Here is a 22,182-nt window from a genome sequence, read left to right on the forward strand (position 1 = left end):
CGCAAGTGAACTGTGCGTATGAAGCGGGTCGTGAATAGGAAAACGAGCCATCAGGTGTTTGTGGTATATCTTGATACCTAGCGGCTCGGCAAATTCATCAATCCGGCTCAGTTCCCGCATGGTACAGATCTCGGGCTTCGCGAGCACTGATATAAAGAAGTAGCTTCGAGTTTGTAGCTGAACAGCCGTAATCCTCGCATCGGAAAGAACTAGGGCGTCCTCACCCAACCTGAACTGGAGGCTGAACCAGTGTTGTGGTGCGTCTTTCTGGCATGCCTGTTGTTTTATGTTGGCGTTGATTTTCTCGAAGGCTGCTTTCAACGACTCGCCGCGACAGCGACGCTGGAAACATCAGGCTTCCCACTTCATAGTGAAGACTTGATTCAGCCCAACCGCGACGTCAACCTTCTGGTCTCGCTTCATCAAGTTATGGAATCTGAAAATACCGACAATTTCGGTGTTCCTAGAGAACGCGGGTCTTAAAGTCAATGTGTCAGGGTTCCAACGCTCCTCAGGGAAAGCCTCTTCGAACTGGTAGATGGTGCTGGACCCGTCCAGGACGTCGGCTGGGACGATATCTACGGGTGCCGGGATCCGTAACTCTGGGATATGGTAGACCGGCTTCTCTCTGACATAAATCGTTCGATAGCCTTCGATATGGCTAGGAACCTGGTAATCCACTGGGGGTAACAGCTTCCGGTATCCCGGCCACACTCTAGCGTACTGATCATAGCCCAGCCTTCTGAGCCACAGAACCGGGCAGAATTCCTGGTCTCCAATTCTGACGAAACAGTCGAGGATCGCAAAGTAGTCTTCGGTTCCAGTCGCATAGTATGACTCCAGATCAGGCCGAAGATAGATCTGCACGCAGAGACCGTGGCTTGTCCTGCATATCGAAACGCTCTGCGTCGTTGGAGAAGGTGGGAAGTTTTGAATTCCAATGGCGTCTTTGAACTGAATTGGTGATTCAACAAAAAAGCCGTAGAGGCTGCGTCCGTCGTCGGCAGCGGGCTCATAAGACGTCCACGAGAAGATAGACTGGTCTGATGTTCTTTTGATGATCTCTTCCTGCAACCTCATAAAGGCCCGTTTGCCTTCACCATAGAGTAGAGGCAAGTTGACGTCGAATATTCCCAATAGAGAGTAGGCGATATCTTCGCCTCTTGTCGTCTGTCGGTAGGACGCCCACCGCATGCGGTTGGCCACTGACAGCTGAGCCAGACGTTTTCGGCCACGAAGAATGGAGCTTTCGATGCTCGTTATCTTTGAGAGGATGTCAATGAACTGGTCCTGATCATCTTTGCTGCCCAGGTAACTCCAGTCTCTCGCTCTGAATTGCAGGTCACGGGGAGCAATCAGTTCCTGTAAGGTCCAGCCCCGTGTAAACCAACGACTGTGGCGGAATTGGGAGCCCGCCGGTTCGGGCCGTTCCTCCTCTGCAGATGGCACATCCACGAGGTAGACATAGCATCTCGCCGATCTCTTGTACCACCTGAACATGGAGTTAATTGCTTCCTGCAGCTCTGCACTGCTTGTTTTGTCTATGCAGCAAGTGTCGACCCAGATGTACTTATAGTCATCTTGAGCTGCAAGCGTAGCGACATTTTTGACTTTGGCGTACCCTTTCTTTTGTCTAAGGCCCTCAGAAGACTTCAAATTGCCAACTGTCCTGCAGAGTCTCATCTCCTGGAGAGTGACCTCTTCATCGCCCCAGGTATGAGAAAGGATAGCATATTCAGGGATTGCATTATCGAAGAACTCGACAAGCTCAAGATCGGCCGTGTGAAGTAGTCGCATCGAATCTGAGTAGAATGTGGCAGAACAGCCCACAACCTTTGAACCTCGCTCAGAGTCCAGCCACAATGGGGGAGCGGTGACAGAAGTCAAAGAAAATCAATATGATATAGATCTCAGCGGTAACTGCAAGGAGCGTTCGACGTCGACCGCTAACTTGGGGAGGCTCAAGAGGTAGAAACTTGCATTGCTATCGTAAATATCTCGAACCCCTCTTTGCGCAAGCCACGTTTTTCACATACGAGACATATTATCTAATCGGACTGGTCTAGGCACCGAGGACGGAGAAAATCCGGTCCAGCATGTCCATCTGTACTGCCAGCGGCTGGTCGGTCTGGCGGCCAATGATGGCGATTTTACGTTACAGATCCGCGACCGCGGATATGCTCTTAGGTCAATGTATGTCTTCGCGGCTGAGATGTAACACTTCAACAAACTCGTACTCCTCGGAGGAGATGAGAAGTCGTTCAATCTGAGTCTCTACTACGATGTTGAATCTGGCCCTGACAGCTTCTGGATCAGTCAGGGCAACCCTCATCAAGACTTTATCCATGTCGTGCGCAGTCAGTCAGTTCGCCTCGCCTGCATCCCAGAAACGTGTGATGGTGTCTCGCATTTCGACATGTCCAAGCACGTGCCCGTAGGCATTCGAATATCAGCCGCTCCAGGAGAGCAGAGCCCCTGCTCGAACATTGCCATCCCACCCATCCAGGCCGTGCACCATGACGAGCTTCGCCCACTTCACTTGTTCGAATTCGAGCATTTGGGAGTGCATAGAGCACGACTGCAGAACCTCCCACACCTGATGAATGCCCTGTTTTGGTCAGCTGGGGAAAACTCATGTGCGTGGAGCCCAACATACCCAGCGTCCTGGCCAAGTTACGATACATCAAGCGTTGCACCGGAAACGCTCCCAACCTATCAGGGCTTGTCGCCGAGTCGAGCACGCTACTATCTTGGCTGGAGCTACCCCGAGCTTTCGCTCGGAAGGATCCTCAACGTTCGAAGGCAGACAGCCTCTTCTACGTCCCGTCTTTAACATGCTCCGTGAGGGCATTCTTGCCTTTATATATCGGTCCAACGACATCAAGTGTCAGAAGCACATCTTCTCGAACCTCTCTCCGGCCTTGTCTGCTGAGCTTCTGCAAGATCAATGGGCTCGTTTCAAGAAATAAAGCGGGAACGATCAACAGCCGCAAAGCAAGACCCTGGGGATTTCCGCCACTGATGTATGCCCGCTAGGTTGGCAGTATCTCCTTGTGGTGGATCTCGAAACGCCGTTCCAGATCTCTCCCACGCATTCTAGTCTGGAGAACAAGCATCGCATGCGAATACGCTCCATCAACGTCAACTTCGTTGGCCTTGGCCGTCGAACTGACGGGTCCGCCTTCAAGTACTCCACCATCCTTGGCCCGGTCATAGCCGATCGAGCAAGTCCGTATCCTTCAGCTCCCAGCTCAGACGCCGCCATAGTGCAATACTACACGGAGCCCGGGCATCTACAGAAGGATGCTAAGAGCGATCAGTTTATTGATAATCGCAACACCTTTACAAAGTTTGCGTTGTGCTGTACGGGCAGGTTAAAGTTTCCGGCGAGAGCCAAGGGGACGAGGGGCGGGATCTGCAGAGTACCTCCGATATCAAGTTTCGTATTCAGTATGGGACGTTGGTGTTCAAGGCGTAGGAATAGCTGAAATTATACCTGGTAGCACGAGCCCCGAAACGCGCCATTGATTTCATCCACCTAGTACTTATTCTAACCCTGGTTCCTTTAAGAAAGTTCCTGCCATGCTGCTTCCATTTGTCTCGCCAATTGTCTTGCCATTTCCAATATATGCAAAGCGATTCTTTGAAAGACGCTTCACTTTGAAATCCTCCCATCGAGGGTTCTCCAGAGTCTCCTTGTAGTGCCATATAGTTCCGCACCAGGGGCCTGCTACAGCACCGTCACTTTTTCCATTTTTATACCTGTTTGTTATGTAAAATCAGCATCTCCTCTTCATGTGGTATAGTCAAGACTATGTTTCAACTAGCCTCAGACAGAGACTCACCAGCTTGAACACGAACCGGTCCACACCAAATCCTGCATGATCAGGTCCCGTTGCTCAAGAAAGTCGTTGGCAGCTTCCAGCTGCACTTCCACTGATCCAATATCTTCAGTTTGCATCTTGCGCACAACCGAAAACGCGTAGTCAACTGCTAATTCCAGTCCCATGACAAGGGACACATTACTAATAGGAGAATTTGGGCCGCCGGCGACTATGGTCCCACAACTGTTAGCTTTGAACGCGCTGTTTCATAAACATTCCAAGATAAACTCACTGAAGTAGTTGGGAAAACCGGGTGATGCCACGGAAAGGTAGTGAATAGGCCCTTCTGCCCAATAGTCTCGCAAGTCGACGCCATCTCGTCCCAAGACTGGAAAGGCAGGCCGGTGAGAAACGTCAAAGCCGGTCGCACAAACAATAACATCCACGTCATGCTGCACGCCGTTGTTGTCTAGAATCCCTGACTGGTTGATGCATTTGATCCCATCAAATACCGCCGTCGAATTGGGCTCGATGAGAGCCTCCAGATATCCGTGTCCTGGGCTTACTCTAACGCTGATGTTAGCACTTCCCGACACGTTTCTCATACAGAGTGCAAACATACCGTCGACATCCTACCTCAAAGTTGGGGATAAGCCTCTCACAAATCTCCTCATGACCCTTGAGCCTCTGTCTCATGAGCTCCCTATTGGCCTCGAATGCTTTTTTCTGCATTTCAGAGCCTTTGTAGTAGAGGTCAAATGCCTTGGTCGACCCGTCGAGAAGGACTTTTCGGTACTCAAGAAGGGCCTTTCTGTCAGATCTGAAGGTTTGTCTTTGTGCTTCGCTGAACTTGGTTTCTCTCCCTTCACTGGCAAAGGCATGGCCGTACTCCAAGGTGACCCATGTTGGAGATCGAATGAAGTTGATCAATTTCGAAACGACTGCATAATGTTTAGTAACAGACAAATGCTTTACCACCAGGGCAGAAGCTGACTCACTTGGCTGGATAGTTGGTACAATCTGTAGTGCGGAAGAGCCCGCCCCAATCACAGCAACTCGCTTTCCCGTGAGATCCAAGCTTGTATCCCATCGAGCGGGATGGAGTCGCGGGCCCTTGAAGTCGTCTAGACCGGGGATATCCGGCCACTGCCATTTGCTGTAGCATCGTTAATTAGTCGCCGGCGTGGGATGTAGTGAGTTGTGGTGAGTTCTACTTACTTGAGTGGTCCGGTGGCACTAATAAGAACATCACACGTGTCGAACAACGTTGTTCCGTCAGGTCTTTCAACATTGACGTGCCACTTCATGATTTTAGCGTCCCATTTGGCCGAGACGACTCTATGCCTGAGTTTGATGTACTCCATGCAACCCCACCTGGTGGCACAACTCTTCAAGTAGTCAAAAATTTCCGGCGCTTCAACATAGCTAACCGTCAGATGTTAGTTCCCGTCGTTTTTGCCCACGGATCGTATGCAAGGGTCTGTTACTCACAATCTTGTCCAGTCGGGGTTTCCCTCCCAAGAGAAGGTGTATGAATGAGATGGGATATCGCAGGCACAGCCAGGGTATCGGTTCTCCAGCCATGTCCCGCCAACGTCCTCATCCTTTTCATATATGATGAACTCAGTGTTAATCAGATCTCGCTGTGCTTTGTATGCTGCAGCGATGCCTGATATCCCAGCACCGATGCAAATGACACGCATGGGTCTTGGCTGATGAATTGGTTGGCCTTTCATCATGCCGAGTTTGAAACCAAGGAGATCAGGGGAATGGTGGGCGACTAGGGAGGAGTCGGAGTGGCTCTCGAACCAAGTAGTTTACTGAAGGTAGGAAAACTTTCAAGCGAGGGCTCCTATTAACTAATAGGTGAATTATTTACTCTGCATTGTTTGGACTTGAGGCCATTTCCGATCCCTGAGCGTCAGTTGTTCCCGGCGCGTGACCTATTCGCAAGATGACCTGGCGGAAACGGCACCTGTCCAAATCCGCATCGGAACGAACTTCCGACAATCATTTCCGTCGATTCGAATTCCGCAGATTTCTTTGTGTAGTTGGCAGTGTAGTATTGTGCACCCAAATTTGGCTGCTACCTATTTCTAATGATCAGCTAGTTACCTGTTGACAATTGCACTTATCATTGGGCAATATAACGACGGGTATAGATATTACGCTCAACTAAACACAAGATATTTTCAGTCTCAAGTTTCTAGAAATTTTCTTGCTTGCCTATTTTCACTCTGCTATGTCGTGAATAGGGATTTTGCGTCTTTTCATGATGGGATCCAACTTAGGTGTGTGCGATGATGATAGAGAATAGTGGTTAACTTGATGGTGTAGATATTAGCATCTTATTTACAGCGCGCCTAGTTAAAGAAGTTTTTTGTACTCCCCTACGAACAACTACATCTTCAAGATTAATAGAGGCCGCAAAATTAGCAGTTGCGTGAGCTGAGTAGAAAGGTCTCGTGGTGCAACAGGCGAGGGTCGGTATGCGACCCAAGTGGCCTCAATGGATGGGAAATAGTGTTTAATTAGTGCCAGCAAAGTTAATTCATCAAAAATCTTGCGAGTCTCAAATATGAATATTGTAAAATGAATGTTTTAGATCAAATGTAGAATCTAGAGAACAAAAGCATCCAAGAACGTTGCTCAACACTCGATACATGACCATCAACGTTCCTTTGAACCATTTCATCAGACGGTACTCGAGGAAAAGAGAGGAAGTCAATTCCACAGCAGCTTCCCATAGCCTGAAGATGGCTTACGCAAAACGCAATGTCCATGTGCCTTGTCCAAGGTCGGGTCTGCTCAGCTCGCCCCGTTCTACGAATCAATTCTCAAGTTGCAGGCTTTGCCAGACAGCTTGATCTCGCCAGGTTCCGCCACAAGCGGCTTGTTGTTCAAATCCCGAGCGTCGACCCAGTTACCGTGGATCTGGGGGCGCACGCGCAATGGAAGCTCTGCCACGGCAATGGGAGTTTCAAACTCCCGAGTATCGACAATGACAAGGTTGCTGACATTCAAATCACGCCGTTCGACAACGAACATGACCCAGCCATCACCTTCGGGGGCGTCGTCGCTGCGCGGAACGAAGGCAGGCTCTTGGCAGTAGCAATTCTCCCCGGGCCAGTACGTCTTCTTCTCCCCAGTGCGCGTGTTGATCATTGTAACAGCATTGAGACCGCTGAACAGCAGCTTCTTGTCATCGCTGTGTCCAGGGTTGAAGGTACAACAGAAGATGATCTCGTACTTTTTGGACATGAATCTCTCGTCGATCCGTGGAAACTCATTGGGTATGTCCAGCAGGACTTTGGGTGCAGCCACGTCACTTCCAGAGGGCTGACTAAGGTCGATCTCGAATCGCACCAAGTCCACGATGGTCTTGTCTGGTTTTCTTCCGTCTTCGGAAGGGAAGAAGGGGAAGAAGTTATCATGCGAGCGGGAGCATTCGAAGTAGATCTTTCCGTCTTCCTCCCAACCAGCGGCAGTATGACCAATCATGCAGTTGATGGTCTTGTAGGTACGATACTCACCGAGCTTCCAGCCAGCATTCGCGTTTCCCGGTCGGCGAGGAATGACGATGAAGGTGGCAGGGAGATCGTAGTTGTAAGCGAAATGTCGACCACCAGCCTTCATGCGGTCGACACTAGCTTCAAATGGCCATAGAATAAGAACGATCCAATTCTCAGTCAAAACCATATCGTGAATAAACGTCACATATGGAGACTTAACCCAGGTCTCGTGCTGCACGACACCATTCTTATCGATTGCGTAGGTGACGACGTCAGGGCTTCCAGGGCCCTTGGCCTCATAGCCAAAGACAATAAGTTCTTCGGTAAAAGGATCAATCTTGGGATGCGCCGTAAAGGCCTGGGAGTCGACCTGTTTGCCGAATGGGTCATACTCATAGGTCTGTAGCGTATCTGGATCGACGGTGTAGGGGTTAGCCGACTCCCTTAGAGCAAGGAGGCGTCCCGCCCAGTAGACGATATTGGTATTAGCGGTTGAGTCAACCACGCCCTTAACGCAAGGATGATCGGTCCAGGGATTCTTGTAGAGCCCAAACAGACTCTTCCTAGCCTTTCGCTCAACCAGGTATCGCTCTGTTTGGATATACCTCATCTTGAAGTCGACCGATCCATTGCTAATGCGAAACGCTGACACAACGCCATGACCTTCGATGGCGACTTGGTCCTTGCTAGGAGGAGTGAATGGGTCTTGAGCCACTCGGTAAAAGGTGCCATTGATGGCAGGCGGAATGGTGCCACGGACGACGACGTCACCGATCTCTCCCTCGAGACGCACCGGGGGATTTGCGCCACTAAGGTCAGTCGTCATGCTCCATTTAGATGAGAGCTTTTCGGTGCCTGGGAGGGGGTTTCGAGAAAACTCTGTAGCCATGATGGAAATGGATTGGATTGAAGAGACGTTGGTCGAGTGGGATGGATAGATCAAGTTCTTGAGTGAAGAGTTGGTCGTCTTGGATATTGAATTGATGAGTGAAGAATGCTGCGGCCGAACCAACATGCTGTGGAATGCTTCTCTGTCTAAATATTTCACAGTGATTCCCTTCTTCATCGTCGACCCGCACGCATGAAAGCCTCGTAACCCATTGCAGATGATCATCACATCGGAAACACCCTTGGCAGTAGCTGGGGCGGAACTCGACGAAGTTCGCGGAGAAGCTGTTTCCGATCCCGTAACCCCACGCACATGTCCAATCATCTGCAGGTCGCCAAACCGTCTAGCATCCTGAAGCCCGAGTGGGGGAGGCGGGAGCGGAGGCAGGACTGGGAGGAGGGTTGCATTATGGAAGCTTTCCCAGTCCGAACGGCCATATTAGCAATCAAGGAATTTCAATAGCCCATGTTATGTAGCTGCTGTATTTCCGTCACAAGACTGGAGTGCAGGAAAGAGACACTGAGCAGCAAGTCCATTCGCCGAGTGAATTTGGCCAACATACCCATGCTCATGGACTGTGGTCGCCTGTCGTTTGCTGTAACTAAGTATTCTAAGAAGTACAGGCTTGTAAATGGTTCATATCGTCGGGGAAGATGCCCAAGCCACAAGAGCACGAGGCTTTCTGAATCCATAATCCCAGCAGCAAAGTCTTTCTGGACGCGCTCATTTCTGCACCTCAATTGGCTCTTAATGTTCATTTCTGGTACCATGACGTTGCTATGGCCTACTGAATCAAATAACCGATAATCCAAATGCAATGATATCCGAAACCCCTTCCTTCTGTATTTCCCCCGTTGGAATCAGTGAGAAGGCATGGAATCCTCCAGGGACAAGCTTGACCTCAGCCCCACTACCGGCCAGGTTCCAACGCGCGCCCAAAAAGACGCTGTCATCAACAACTGAGTCCGCAGTGCCGCACAGAAACAGGGCGGGTGGTAAGTTCTTCAGATCGGCGTACAGCGGTGACACAGCTGCTGCCTTGCGGTCTGGAACGGTGTCACGAGGGAAAGCTGCGTCGACAAGTCGAACCATACTCTCACGGCCGACAATGACGTTGCGTTCATGACGAAGCAGCGACGGCGTGTAAGACAAGTCATAGATTCCGTAGCTGCATAGCAAGCCTGCCAATTTCTCCTTTACGTTGATGCCATGGTCATCTCGGAGAGAGATGGCCGCCCAGACGGCAAGATAAGCACCAGCAGACTCCCCTACAAGCAAGCGGAGCGGACCGCCGAGCTTGGCTTCTCCTTCAGGTGAAAGGGCGAACAAGGCAGCATCTGTAGCGTCGTGTTGACTTGCCGGGAATGGATGCTCCGGCGCGAGTCTATAATCCACGGATACGGCGGTCAAACCTAGGGCGTTGGCCAGGGCCTGCAAATAATTGTCCTGGCCAGAAGCGGTTCCATACACGAGACCACCTAGACGTTTCTCATATTAGCATGCGGTGATAATCGTACCGGAGTGTAAATCGGCAATTCCCACTAACCTGCATGAAAATGCAACAGGGTACCCTTGCTAACACCTGTCGCTGGCTTGATGATGCGCAGGGCCATGCTAGCGCCACCCCGCGTTTCAATGCTGAGGTTCTTGGCAGTAGGAAGCTCTGGTGGTTTTACAAAACCATGCGTACCATTCCTTCTCATCTCTCGATACTCCGGGGCCGGTACGTCTCGAAAGACCTCGATGGACTTGGAAGTACCGGCCTCAAGCTTGTCGAGCAGGGCGACACGCTGGGCGAGTACGGTCGCATCCACATCTTTGACAGTGACTGTAAAGGAAGCCATAGCTTTGAAGAGGTGTGCAGTAAAGGCCAGACGGGACAGGACGAAAACATACGATAGATCAAGAAACATTACGCGTGTAAGAGCCCAAAGAAGAGCCTTTATTACATCATGGTCTTCACACAGTAGCGGAAATATAACGCGGCATGTCACTACACGTTCCGCCTTTTGACCCTTTCCGCTTCCGACAACCCCATCCCGAAAGAGCCGTGCATGATGTTACTAATTTTAGCCAATTTCACGGCACGCATGTACCATGTCAACCACAGACATTGGACATTACATTCCGACAGGAAACAAATTCCGTCCTTGGAGCTCAAATAGCTGGAGGGTGGACGGCACTGGAAAGAGCCTCGATCCAGTCAGAAGCAACCCTCGTATTGCACTTCCTTGACACACACACACACACGCAACATGAAAGTCGTGATTGTTGGTGCGGGCCTCGGTGGTCTCGCCTGCGGCATCGCTTGTCGGCAACAGGGCTTGGATGTTACTATTCTTGAACGAGCCCCCGAGATCTCCGAGGTATGTCGTAAAGCGCAATTCAGATCGAAAACCGTTCCTGTCTCTTTACTGATAGTCTTCTCTCCAAGATCGGCGCTGGCATCCAAGTTCCACCAAACGCATGCCGCGCTCTAGATTATATTAGCGCGTTGGATGTGGTAAAGAGTAAAGCGACAGAGATTCTCATCCGTCACCTGCGGCGCTGGGAGAATGGTGATAGTATCGCGACACGCAAATATGGCCCTCTTTCTTACCAAAGATATGGATATCCTGCGATGCACGTATTCAATTTCATGGCGCCCTTTCTATCCCCCATTCTTGATGCGTCACACAGACTGATGCTTGTTTAGGGTTATCCACCGCGCCGATCTCCAGAAGTCACTTCTCGACAAGGCCATAGACCTTGGGGTCCATATTCGAACCGGTTGCGACGTCCAGACACCTGGTTTTGAAGCCACAGAAGTCGTCCTAGCCAGCGGAGAACGTGTCAGTGGCGATGTCATCGTGGGCGCTGACGGTATCTGGTCTACTCTGCGCAGTACAATCGTGCAGGGGCGGGTTGAACCGACTGAGACCGGTGATATTGCATATCGAGGCACTTTCTCCCGGCAGCAGATAGAGGAACTAGATGACCCCGAGGTGCTCCAGTTCTGCAACGACAACCAACAAGCCCTTAATTTGTGGCTGGGCCCTCTGAAGCATGCCGTCCTCTACCCCGTCCGAGGTGGCCAGGTCTGGAATCTCGTGCTACTGACCCCGGACAAGATGAAGAAGGGGCTGCGGACTGAGTTGGGAGACTTGGCTGAGATGCAGAGCGAGTTTGAGGGATGGGATCCAATGTGAGTGGCTGCAACATTCTTGTTTCACTTGCCCTCCCCTTTTTCTCGCTTAGGGAGCTAAATTAAACCAAACAGCCTGACCAAGCTCGCTTCTTGCTTCTCATCTACTCTGAAGTGGAAGCTATGCCACCATTCTGAGCTAGACACGTGGGTAAAGGTAACCTCTTTACTTTTCTATTCAAGGTTGATGTTTCTTTCTTTTTCCTGCGCTGATGCATCCTAAAGGGAAACTTTACTCTCATGGGAGACTCTGCCCATCCGACGCTTCCATACCAGTCCCAAGGAGCCGCCATGGCGTTTGGGGATGCCGCCGTCCTCGGAGCCCTGCTAGGAAGATTTCACCGTGCTGACAAGGAGAAACTGGCGGTCAACAAGATTACGCTATCGAGTGTTTTGGATATCTTTGAGTCCGTCCAGAAGCCGTACTCGACCTTGAATGTCAAAGGGGCCGCCACCAACAGGACCATGTATCATTTGCCAGACGGAGACGAGCAGCGCCAGCGTGACGTCGAGTTCTCACATATGACGAGTCAGTCAAAGAGCAAATGGACTTGGATCGACGGCGACTACCAGAGGCAAATCATTTGGACAGACTTGATTAAGTTGGCCACCGACACATTTGATGCAAGGTTGAATGCCAATTAAGCTGGTGGCTAGTTTATGCTTTGTAATATGAGTCGGCCAGCAGCTATAGAATTCGCAGACTTGCGCAGAGTATATACATAATGGCAAATAACTCATGAAACTTCAGTTGCCTGAACGCCCCAACTCAAGCTCGCCAAGATTCGATCGGAATTGAAGCTCTTGTTGTCGTACCTGATGGCCTCATTTTGGAGATGTGATTGACGACCAGATTAACCCAAATATCCGAGTCGGGCGTCGGTGAGAAAATCTTCTGGTAGCGGCCAGTCTTCCAGGTCCATTGCAAAATCTTCTGGAATGGGTGCTCCTAATGTCGGGTCACCCAAGATGGTATCGAGCGCCAAATAATCATGACTTGCCGAGTCAACGCCGAGGTCCGGTGGCAAACAGGGCAGATCAGACCAATCCGCCTGCGCGAGCCCAGAGCCTAGTTCCACGCCCGCCGGTGTTGGCGTTTCACCGCCGCTGTCGCCGGCGTTGTCGGCAACTGAAACTTGATCCAAGGTCGTCTCGGGAGCATAAGGGCAGAGCAGCGGTAAGGCTCGTTGTGCAGTTTTGCATGTTGGGGCCAACAGCTCCATCGTTTCCAGTAGTTTCCTAAACGTCTGCCTCGCAATCGGGAGTTCTTCCCTGCAATCTGGGTTCTGCAAGACACCAGCAATGTGATAACTGCATTCGATCAAGGATGAAGCAATAAAGTATCCCAGAGGTGAGATACGGTCTGGCGAAAAGGCGACCGTGAACGCGGCAAGAAGGTCCACGGCTTCGCAGGCGTACTTGCTGCAGAACTTTGCCTTTTCCAGGCTTACATGTGCTGTCCGTTTCGGGTTTTGTCGGATCAAAAGCCGAAGGAGAGTTAATCGCTGAACGAGGGGGACCGTTGTCAGCTGCGTACGCTCAACACAGAGATGCAATTGGGAATTCTTACAATATGAACAACCAGCCTTCTGGAGGTTCGCAAATCCAGCTTGGAATCACTTGTGACGCCGTCCAGAAGGGAATCCGTCCAACGGAAGGATGCAGGAACCGTCCGGTGGAGGTGGGATATTCGGAGATCCATCATGTCCACTTCTTCGTCCTCATGGGAAGTCTGGTGTCCAGCGCGAAAAAAGGTGTCCCAGATCTTGCCCCATAATCGGCTGATATCGACCAACAGTTGGAGATGCAGCTCTTCATGGCTAATTCCGTCAGGCAGTACTTCCAGGTCTTGGCACGCCACGAGTTGATCTCTTGTGAGAAGATCATCAACCATGATTTCCTCCTCGCGGATATGAGATGGCCTTCCACATTTCTGGGCCAACCGACGGTCCATACAATAGATGGCCCACCACAGCCTCTTTCTCGACGCGGTAGCTCGAGGACTGAGGGAAGTCCAGGTAGACTGATCGTTCAGCTTAGCTTGCAAAGCGAATAGCACTGACAACCATATCGCCTGCAGCGCCGCCTGCAAGTCATCGGCCTGTGTCAAGTACGTAGCTCTCAGGAGGTGGAGCTTGGCCAAATCAATCCAGTGAGTGGGTGTCGCTTGAACCTCGTTGATTAGAGAAGAACCCCGGTGATAGAATGACCATCCTTCGGATGCATCTTTGCCCACATGATCTAGGCCTGATAAGCACCGCCCTAGTGCAAGAGTGAGGTAGAGTTGCGAAAAGAGGACGACATCTCGTGATTCCACCAGCATGCTGACTGTGTCGCAGATGCCGGTCGTGGACGACACAGGCTTGAGAGCCCTGTTTGCGATCTCGTCATAGTCAACCGCCGGGAGGAACAGGGGCAGCTGACGGCTACACACGTCGAACAAGCCGCGCACGTATGCTGGTTGGGGTAGGTGAACTGAAGTAGAGGAGGCTCGACTACCGGGCCGTGATAGTTGGCAATCTCTCTTTGGATCTGGGGCGAGGAGGCTTCTGGTTGCGGCGAGAAGAGACGATAGGGAGATATTTCCGGGAATTGGCTCTGAGATGTCAACAGAAAAGGCGTCGGGTGTATTTGCGTGTGTTGGGGCCGAGGTTCTATATCCTCCGGTAGCGGAACTGCAGAGCATACGCGGAGCGAGTCAATATGATTATCATGCCTTGAATACTCGAAGCACACCAGGGAAGTCAAGTCTTACCTAGAGCCATTCGAACCTGCGATGGAGCAGGAACTAAGTTCAGCTATCAATCTGAGGGTAGCTTCAAGATGGCGTGTCCGGTCTCCGGATGGCTCGGCTGGAGACTGGACATCTGGCCCTTCATCCATCGACTTGGAGCCGACATGCGGGATCTCGTCGCGCCAAGTAACGTCCTTAAAACGACCATCAAAACCAGAACGGGATAACAACGACGTTGAAGATGCTGAAGACGATTGCGGGGCTTTCCGTCTGCTCTCTGTAGCAGACTGCGGCTTTCGCACGCTGCGTTGGCGGCCTTGGGCTGGGTAGACGCACCGTACGCGGCGCTTTCGGCAACGTTCACACTCATCTTCTCCAGAACACTAGAGGGCGTATTTTAGCTAAGCTATAGTGGTCATCCGTTGTACATCTGCCTACCTTGGATTTTCGTCGCTGGCACTCGAGGCTGCACCGGGAATTTAGCTTCGCGCTCTGGAATCGACGGGGGATGCTGAGATCCCGCACCATGCAACGAGAGTATACTTGGAGCGACGGGTTCGAGACGTTTCAGATCCGAATTTCGCCCCGTGATTGGGCAAAGAAGAGGATACTGTTATCATGTCGCTCTCTTGTTGTCTGAGGGTGTTTTAAGTGGCGGTGTGGTGTGGTGAGGGTGCGAGAAGAGAAAAGAGCAGAGTTGATCAAATCGATGGGAATGGGGGGAAACCATAACAGGTAAGCTAGGGACTCTTTTGCGGGGAAACAAGTGGGGAAGCGGCAGTGGAAAGCCGCGGATGAAGCAGATTGCGGGGGAGAAGCATCTCTCAAGCAGATTTATTGTGTTAAGGCGGGGGAAGAAGGGAATAAGTGCGATATCTCTCGCTCGTTGGCTTTCCTCCATGCTAGTCTTGCTCAATCAAACGTTATATTCTAGGATTCCATATTACTTATCGCAATCTGTTGAGAAACGATCATATAAGTACCTGGCCCATGGAGCTCAAGCACAAGCTAGAAGCCAGATCCAAGTTAGCTTAGTTAGTCCCAATCAGTCTCGAGCAAGTCCCCAGCGCTATTCAGCGTCAGGTCCAGCCCAAGCACGCGAGGATGCTCCGTCAGTGCTACCAATTCATTCATCTGGCCTATGTTAGGCACAAGCCATTTTGGGCCTTTGCCGTGACCTGCCCATTACTTGCTAAGTGCCTTGAATGAGTATTTTCCATTTGCGGCAAGTGTCTCTTGCAATGGCCATAAGAATGGCTCTGCTTAATCAGTTGGTAGTGGCACTAGGCGGCATATACAGCCATGAAAGATGATCTTATCTGCTTCCAGGGGTAGTGGGTGCCAAATGAAAGCTTTCGCTACCGAACGAATATCTCTCAACAGGCAACGCAGAGAGATGAGAGCATTGCTATCACGAAGCTAGAGAACGAGGGATGGGGTTACTGTTGGGTTGCCCGCCGACTTTCAAGTGGCATTGAGTGCTTTTTAAGGTATTTGGTTACCATGCCGTAGCCCTGTGGGTGCCCAGCGCACACTTGTGTCGCAGCTCAGCGGTGGTGGCTTAGCCAAGTCATCAACAACCCAGCCACTTTCCAATAGCTGCTCTGCTTGTCTTACCTCGGCCATCTTACCCAGCCCGCTCAATCCAGAGTTTGGTAGGTCATTACAAAACAACTCATTCAGGTCCAGTGATTCTGACTGCGGACTCATCGAGGCATGTTGGCCCCAAGAACATGGTCAATAACCAACAGTTTTGATCGGGACGAGATTTTGCAGCGGAGTCGGCTGAGTGACGTCCGCGAGTGTGCCAATCAATATCGTGCGTCCTGTTTGTGGCTTGAGATCGACATGTCCAGCGCTTTGAACCTCCCTCGCCAAATACATGCAGTAACTAGACTAGTTGCTTACGTTCTGAGGGGTAGTCACCCGGCTCCCAGCCTTCGTTTTGCACGTTCTCTTCCCTTCCTCATCATGGGCTCTCCCATCTGAGTCATCTCCTTTCACGGTTTCTCGTCGACTCTTGAGGCAGCGGCTCACACAACTCCATGATACAGATTGCCAATATCAGGATGAGACTCGCTCAATTGGCCTTCGGCCTTAGCCTGCAATGGCTGGCGTTAGCAGAGAATTCTCTGGACTGCGCAAGCGACGCGGTATGGATACCGTCTGCATCTACGCGGGCTTATTATTGACATTGATGGCTTCCAGTGTACGACTCTCGCAGCAGCCTTGCCAGGCAATGTGGCATATCCCAACACCACACCCTACATTCAGGCCAACAATTTCTGGTCAGATCGACAAGCTGAGGTGCATCCACGATGCTTCGTGACTCCAAGAAGTACGGAACAAGTCTCGACCGTCATCAAAATCCTCACATCACGAAATGCACCCTTCACAGTCAAGAGTGGTGGACACACCGCCTTCGCCGGGGGCTCCAACATCGCCGACGGCGTGACGGTCGACCTGGTGTACCTAAATGACATCACTGTCTCGGCCGATCGCCAGACTGTCTCCGTCGGACCTGGCAACCGTTGGATTAATGTCTCCGAAACCCTCGACCCGTTTAAGCTGGCCGTCGTGGGCGGGCGTGTCGCAGACGTCGGCGTAAGCGGACTAATCCTCGGAGGCGGTATCTCGTACTTCTCTGGCCTGAAAGGATGGGCTTGCGACAATGTGCGCAACTTTGAAGTCGTGGTTTCGTCAGGCGACATTGTCAATGCGTCCCCAACGATAAACGCAGATCTATACTGGGCGCTTCGTGGAGGAGGTGGCTCGAATTTCGGCATCGTGACGCGCTTTGACTTGGCTTCCTTTGAACAGGGCGACCTGTGGACCAACTCATTGATCTTCCCAGGTGCTTTAAACGCCACGCTGATACCTCTTTTCCAGAACTTGACAGTCAATGGCCTACCGAGCGACCCAGCGGCTCACACATACTTTGTTTTAACCTACCAGCCTTCCCTCGGTGGGTATATCGCTCTCACCAGCTTCTATCATGCCACCATTCCTTCGCCGCCGGACAGCACTCCTCCTGTATTTGCCCAGTTTCAGTCTATCCCATCGCCCATTTCCAACTCCACGCTGGTCACCAACATCTCGACTCAATCCAGGATAATCGACATCCCATACGGCTCACGGCAAACATGGTGGGATACAACCGTCTCTGCTACCTCTGCGTCCCTGCTCGCCGACATCGTGCCTCTCTTTGAAGCCCGAAATGCCGCCCTATTTGCAGCCGCCAAAGGAAGTAGCATCACCCCGTTCCTGGTCTTTCAGCCTATTCCGGTAAATGTCCTCTCCGCAATGCAAAAGAACGGCGGAAACGCTCTGGGCCTGGAATCCTCGGATGGATCCTTGATGATAGTACAGTTGACAACAGCCTGGGAGGACGCACGGCTGGACAGGCTCATTGAGGACAGTTCACGGCAGCTGATTGCCAAGATCGAGAGCATGGCAAAGAAGCGTGGGCTGGACAATGGGTTCGTATACATGAACTATGCAGGAAACACACAGCAGGTGCAGAAGCGATATGGCAAGGATAATAATCGCAGGTTGAAGCAGATTGCCAGAAAATGGGACCCTCGGGGAAAGCTGGTGCAGCTTTGGAGAGGTTATTTCAAGCTGGATGGGTAGTCCTGAATAGCTGGTTTAGGTCAAGCGAGCTGGAGAACATAGCCCACTCGTGTTGCAAGCACTTCCGGCTATGGAGCCAGGTGTCTTGCGAAGCATCATAGAACTTCTAGTGGTCATATTGATTGCCTTGCTGGAGAGACTGGCTGCTCTCACTTGTACCCGGTCTTCTCAGTATAGGGTTCCACCGGCCATTCATTTCATCAAATCTCTCGCAACAACGCGTACGAATGTATCGATGCCAATATATCTGCGCTTGGCTTTCCACCAAGCGCACGCAGGTGCTGACTCTGCACATATTACAACCACTAATTCCACTTTCCTCATCTCCTCTGTAGCTGTTCAATAATCCCGGGTATCCCAGCTGGTGCCTCTCTCACGCACCACAGGTCGCATTCTTCAGGCTCGCTGTGGGACTCGCCGACAGACATTATCAGCTCGTGCATCTTAACGACATCCCGACTATCCCAAATGCCCTCACGGCGATTGAGGTTGCGTAGCAAGTTGAGGGCTCGTGATTTGATACCATCATCGCGTGTAATTGACATGACGAAAGAGAGACCCGAAATAAGGTCACCGTCGAGAGAAAAGGTTGATTGGTTCATGGTGGTAAACGGCGCCGCCACGCTTTCGGCCATGGCCATGAAAGGGGAAAATGTCTGGGGATTTGACAACGCATCTTCTGATGAAAAGGCATCGATGGTCATCTGCCAAAACCGCTGGCGTAGGCGTAGGTTCTGGAGTTGTGATCCCGCCTCGGTCGACAGATGTGCCCCCTGGAGCTGGGTGAACGCCTCAAAGCGCGAGCTCCATTGACGAAGGGCATCGCCAAGGCCAGACGGCTCCTTTTCTTCGCCATAGCTCCCTTCTGATTCAATCTCCCTCTCGACATCCCAAGGCTTGTCTTCTTGCTGGAGGTCAAGCTGTCGTAGCTCATACGATGCCTCGTCAAGGTCTTTGAACGGAAGGTCTGATGATACTCTGGATGTAAGATTGTTGCGATACCATTGCGACACTCCCGAAAGGCTATGTTCATCCATGAAATTGGACGACTCCACTCCCAGTCGGCAGAACATCTCGATAAGCTTTTCGGTCACCGCACGTTCCTCCGGTGTAGATGTTCGGAGCGGCGTATCGTGAATATCATGAAACAGCTGATTGCCGGCGCGGAGATGCCGGAAAAGCTCGCCATACCGACCGGCAAGAGCCTCGAAGGAGACAAAGAGTAGACAGCAGACCAAGGTGCGATGGATACTTAATGTCGTTTTGACAGCCATAGTCGGCAGGATTGACGTAATGGCCTTGTTGTACTGGTGAATAGCCAACCGTTTTAGCTCCCAAGGATGCGAGAAACCTATTGAGCGGGCCATGAAGAGTCGATGAGAAGCGCCAACCGTGATCATGCTGTACCTGATGGGTTCGGAATGATGTGCCATCGGAAGGGCATAACGGAGCCAAAAGTTTTTGGAAGCCGGAGAAACTGAAAGCTGCTTTGTCGTCCATTGTAAGAAATGCTGAAAATAGAGTCGCTCGACATCTGTCAATGAAGGGAAATCGTTGACAGTTGGAAGAATGGTGACGGACTGAGCCACCGGCTGTACAGCTTGTGTCTTTGACTGCCGGCCTTTGCGTTGCTTCTTGGGCTTAGGCATTGCGTAGCCATCACACCTGACTTTGTCATCATGACAACGGCGACAGAAGGGGTGCTCTTCGTCACATTTCAAGTGCCTCGACTTGCTACAAAGCCCTGGTTAGGCACGGGATAAGAGCATATCAGGGGTAATGCTGGGGGTTACCATGTGATACAGCCCAAGCGGCTTTTTGGACCAGACGCTCGCCTGAACTTGGGCTTGGCAGATGCAGCCTCAGTGGCAGCCATTATCGTAAGTTGTGGTTGCAAATACGGCGCGAGGAATAAGAGAATTTGGATGCAATTCAAGTTTTCATGAGCCCTGTAGCACTTTGGGTGGTGGGGGCATTCCTTTCAATCAACGAGTCAGGGGGCTGCCCCTTTTTAGTGTGGCTGAGACAAGGTGCTCTTTTTACGGTACGGCCAATCAGCGTTCTGGGATCTGAATTGCAACCGGAGTTGGGCTGGCTCTACTACATGAGCCCCATAGCAGGAAATAACAACATGGTCACGTCCCGTGGCCATATCATAGTAATTGAGGAGATTTCTCGTTCCATGTTAGCACTGGCACCGGAACAGTACCCTCGCAGACTTTATCGTGTAAGATATTTGTGGGTAGATGGGGAGCTGTTTCCCATGCTCGACTTGCTTATTGCTGCCTTCTTCGGTACTTGTCTTGATTCCTTTGTCTAACTTCGATGAGCCCAATATGGCCTGTAAGGCACAGTTGCCCTTAATTCAAATTGCCATTTCTGGATTGGTGATAATGAATTTGTTAGATAAGAGCAAGGAGTGAGGACTAACAGCTCGGTGAGAGCGTGACTACCCTAGACCATAACCGGGACCCACGACAGCTCATCAGCCAATCAGGGAAGTCAATGCCTGGGAATCGGCGAGCCGCTGATTGGTGGGGAGCCGATGGATGCCGGAGGAAACGGATCGGCGACCAGAACCGATCCGCTAACTGACCGGCACTAACACGGCCGACGTGTTCGGTTACGGCGTTCCCCGTGCCCACTCTTGAAACACCAACTTTCGCCGTGCTGTTCTTCAAGTGGGTGGGGCTGACATTTTCACGCGAGGACTAATGAAATGTCGCAGAAAGAGATGACTGCGATCCCTTTCAAAGGAGAAATCGTGTCGCACTTTGAGAAAGCAGTTCTTGTTAGGCAAGTAGATTCACCGCATTATAGAAATAGAATAGATGATTAGAAGCTCCTAAATACCATGGCGTTTAGCATTGGTAGGTATAAATAAGTGTTCGCACTACCCATCTTCTTGACCATCATCTCATCCAGCTCCACCACAAGTTCACAACAAGACGACACAATGGGCTTCCCTACCAACACTATCCTCTTCCGCATCCTCGCCCTGGCCGTGGCAGTTCGCGCTACAACAACTGTGTCGACCCCAAAACCGACAACTTTGCCCGGTCTCGTGTCTGAGATCCCTTCATGCGTGGCTGGATGTCTCGAGAGCATTCACGCACAAATTGGCTGCGATGCAGCCAATCTTGAGTGTCTCTGCTCCGACGTGGGAAGCCTGGTTGCCAAAATGGGACCTTGCATCATCAAACACGGATGCGAACTCGATGAAGCTTCAGGTGAGCCCATTTGTATTTTGGATGAGAATGTCAACAAAGCTAACGTCTCAAGATGGCACTGACTTGATCCGGCCTATCTGCGATAGAATGGGCGACAAGCCCGACGATGCCGAGATTGTCTCCGCCTCCAAGGTCCTCGACGCAGCTATTGCGACCCAAGCCACGGCCGATGCCTCCTCAACCTCCACCAATGCGGCTGGAAACGTTGGCTACGATACTATCAAGGTTCTTGCAGCCGGTGCGGTTGCCGCTCTTGTTATCTGAGTTTAGGCTTCGTTAGAACTTATATTTGGATCGGTCGACACCTTCTTTCTTTCTAGTCCAGTTTCACAACTCGTATTTCAATCATTTAGACAGTATATGCCAGAATCCCTCTAACATCGTACAACCAACTAGGTTATGGAAGTAACACAATTCTCGGTGACGAACGACGAAAGAACTACTCGGTCAATCATGATTTAGCCAAGACTATACCGCCGGTAAGGGCTATTGCTCTATCGCTGTAGGCCCAGTTTTTGCAGACCTGCTTTACTGGAGGAAGCGAGGTTTCCCTAGACCCTGCCTAGTATTTCGTAGCAATGGGGTTCCAGTCTCTCCCAACGCCCTCCAGACCCTCTGGAAGCTACTCAACGTTGACGTACGACATTAGGGACCAATACATTGGGCCTGTAATCTTAAGGTACCAGCCGGAACACCTAAGACATCCAGGTAATGGCACACGCAATGAGAGCTAACCTAGTGGATAGTGTCATGGATGAGTTTTACAACAGTCCTGTTAGGGCTTTCAACCCTTCCAACTGTAACAAGCGTTTGGCCATCGTCTGCCCACTGGGTGCACATTTTCGACTGACTGATTAACTGATTAGCTATTGATTAGCCTATTTGTTGTCCCACTCAGTTTTTATCTTACTAATCCAAAATCACGCTTGTCTTGCAGGGCTTGGTTGGCAACCGGCGCGTGAACACGACACCACTTGTGCCTGTTGTTGATACAAGACCAGCCCAAACCCTTCACTCCTTAGCCTCTACCTACAAGAACATCTTGTTGGAACACGTGGCGTTCCAGGGCCTGATAAAATCAACAGCTACATCTACAAGCTGAACAACCGCCCTGCCCACACTTCGCGTTATCATTATCATAAGACCATCTGCAATCCTCCCAGTGACCACAGGGTG

The 22,182-nt window shown here is 51.2% G+C and overlaps 8 protein-coding genes across 8 annotated transcripts; 3 read left to right on the forward strand and 5 right to left on the reverse strand.

Moving 5' to 3' along the window:
• Nucleotides 1–351: 351 nt before the first annotated feature.
• On the reverse strand, nt 352–1,797 carry LRP88_09437 (uncharacterized protein; the record flags this gene model as incomplete). The annotated part of the gene is made up of 1 exon (XM_083245923.1): nt 352–1,797. One exon carries the CDS (start codon nt 1,795–1,797, stop codon nt 352–354), a length of 1,446 nt encoding a protein of 481 aa, XP_083097036.1.
• Nucleotides 1,798–3,841: 2,044 nt separating this feature from the next.
• On the reverse strand, nt 3,842–5,560 carry LRP88_09438 (flavin-containing monooxygenase; the record flags this gene model as incomplete). Its single annotated transcript, XM_083245924.1, has 5 exons — nt 3,842–4,053; nt 4,117–4,391; nt 4,447–4,765; nt 4,823–4,980; nt 5,316–5,560. The coding sequence occupies 5 exons, from the start codon at nt 5,558–5,560 to the stop codon at nt 3,842–3,844; spliced, it is 1,209 nt and encodes a 402-aa protein (XP_083097037.1).
• A 1,087-nt stretch (nt 5,561–6,647) lies between these two features.
• On the reverse strand, nt 6,648–8,225 carry LRP88_09439 (carotenoid oxygenase family protein; the record flags this gene model as incomplete). Its single annotated transcript, XM_083245925.1, has 1 exon — nt 6,648–8,225. The coding sequence occupies one exon, from the start codon at nt 8,223–8,225 to the stop codon at nt 6,648–6,650; it is 1,578 nt and encodes a 525-aa protein (XP_083097038.1).
• A 792-nt stretch (nt 8,226–9,017) lies between these two features.
• On the reverse strand, nt 9,018–10,069 carry LRP88_09440 (alpha/beta hydrolase; the record flags this gene model as incomplete). Its single annotated transcript, XM_083245926.1, has 2 exons — nt 9,018–9,703; nt 9,772–10,069. The coding sequence occupies 2 exons, from the start codon at nt 10,067–10,069 to the stop codon at nt 9,018–9,020; spliced, it is 984 nt and encodes a 327-aa protein (XP_083097039.1).
• A 738-nt stretch (nt 10,070–10,807) lies between these two features.
• On the forward strand, nt 10,808–12,054 carry LRP88_09441 (uncharacterized protein; the record flags this gene model as incomplete). Its single annotated transcript, XM_083245927.1, has 4 exons — nt 10,808–10,851; nt 10,921–11,409; nt 11,485–11,566; nt 11,635–12,054. 4 exons carry the CDS (start codon nt 10,808–10,810, stop codon nt 12,052–12,054), a joined length of 1,035 nt encoding a protein of 344 aa, XP_083097040.1.
• Nucleotides 12,055–16,372: 4,318 nt separating this feature from the next.
• LRP88_09442 (FAD-binding oxidoreductase) lies at nt 16,373–17,776 on the forward strand (the record flags this gene model as incomplete). The annotated part of the gene is made up of 1 exon (XM_083245928.1): nt 16,373–17,776. One exon carries the CDS (start codon nt 16,373–16,375, stop codon nt 17,774–17,776), a length of 1,404 nt encoding a protein of 467 aa, XP_083097041.1.
• Nucleotides 17,777–18,096: 320 nt separating this feature from the next.
• LRP88_09443 (uncharacterized protein) lies at nt 18,097–19,176 on the reverse strand (the record flags this gene model as incomplete). Its single annotated transcript, XM_083245929.1, has 1 exon — nt 18,097–19,176. One exon carries the CDS (start codon nt 19,174–19,176, stop codon nt 18,097–18,099), a length of 1,080 nt encoding a protein of 359 aa, XP_083097042.1.
• Nucleotides 19,177–20,732: 1,556 nt separating this feature from the next.
• Nucleotides 20,733–21,270, forward strand: LRP88_09444 (CFEM domain-containing protein; the record flags this gene model as incomplete). The annotated part of the gene is made up of 2 exons (XM_083245930.1): nt 20,733–21,006; nt 21,059–21,270. 2 exons carry the CDS (start codon nt 20,733–20,735, stop codon nt 21,268–21,270), a joined length of 486 nt encoding a protein of 161 aa, XP_083097043.1.
• Nucleotides 21,271–22,182: the final 912 nt, after the last annotated feature.

The sequence above is a fragment of the Fusarium phalaenopsidis genome, assembly GCF_050370095.1.
Source record: "Fusarium phalaenopsidis strain FUZ10S chromosome Unknown contig_32304, whole genome shotgun sequence".
Taxonomy (NCBI): Eukaryota; Fungi; Ascomycota; class Sordariomycetes; order Hypocreales; family Nectriaceae; genus Fusarium; species Fusarium phalaenopsidis.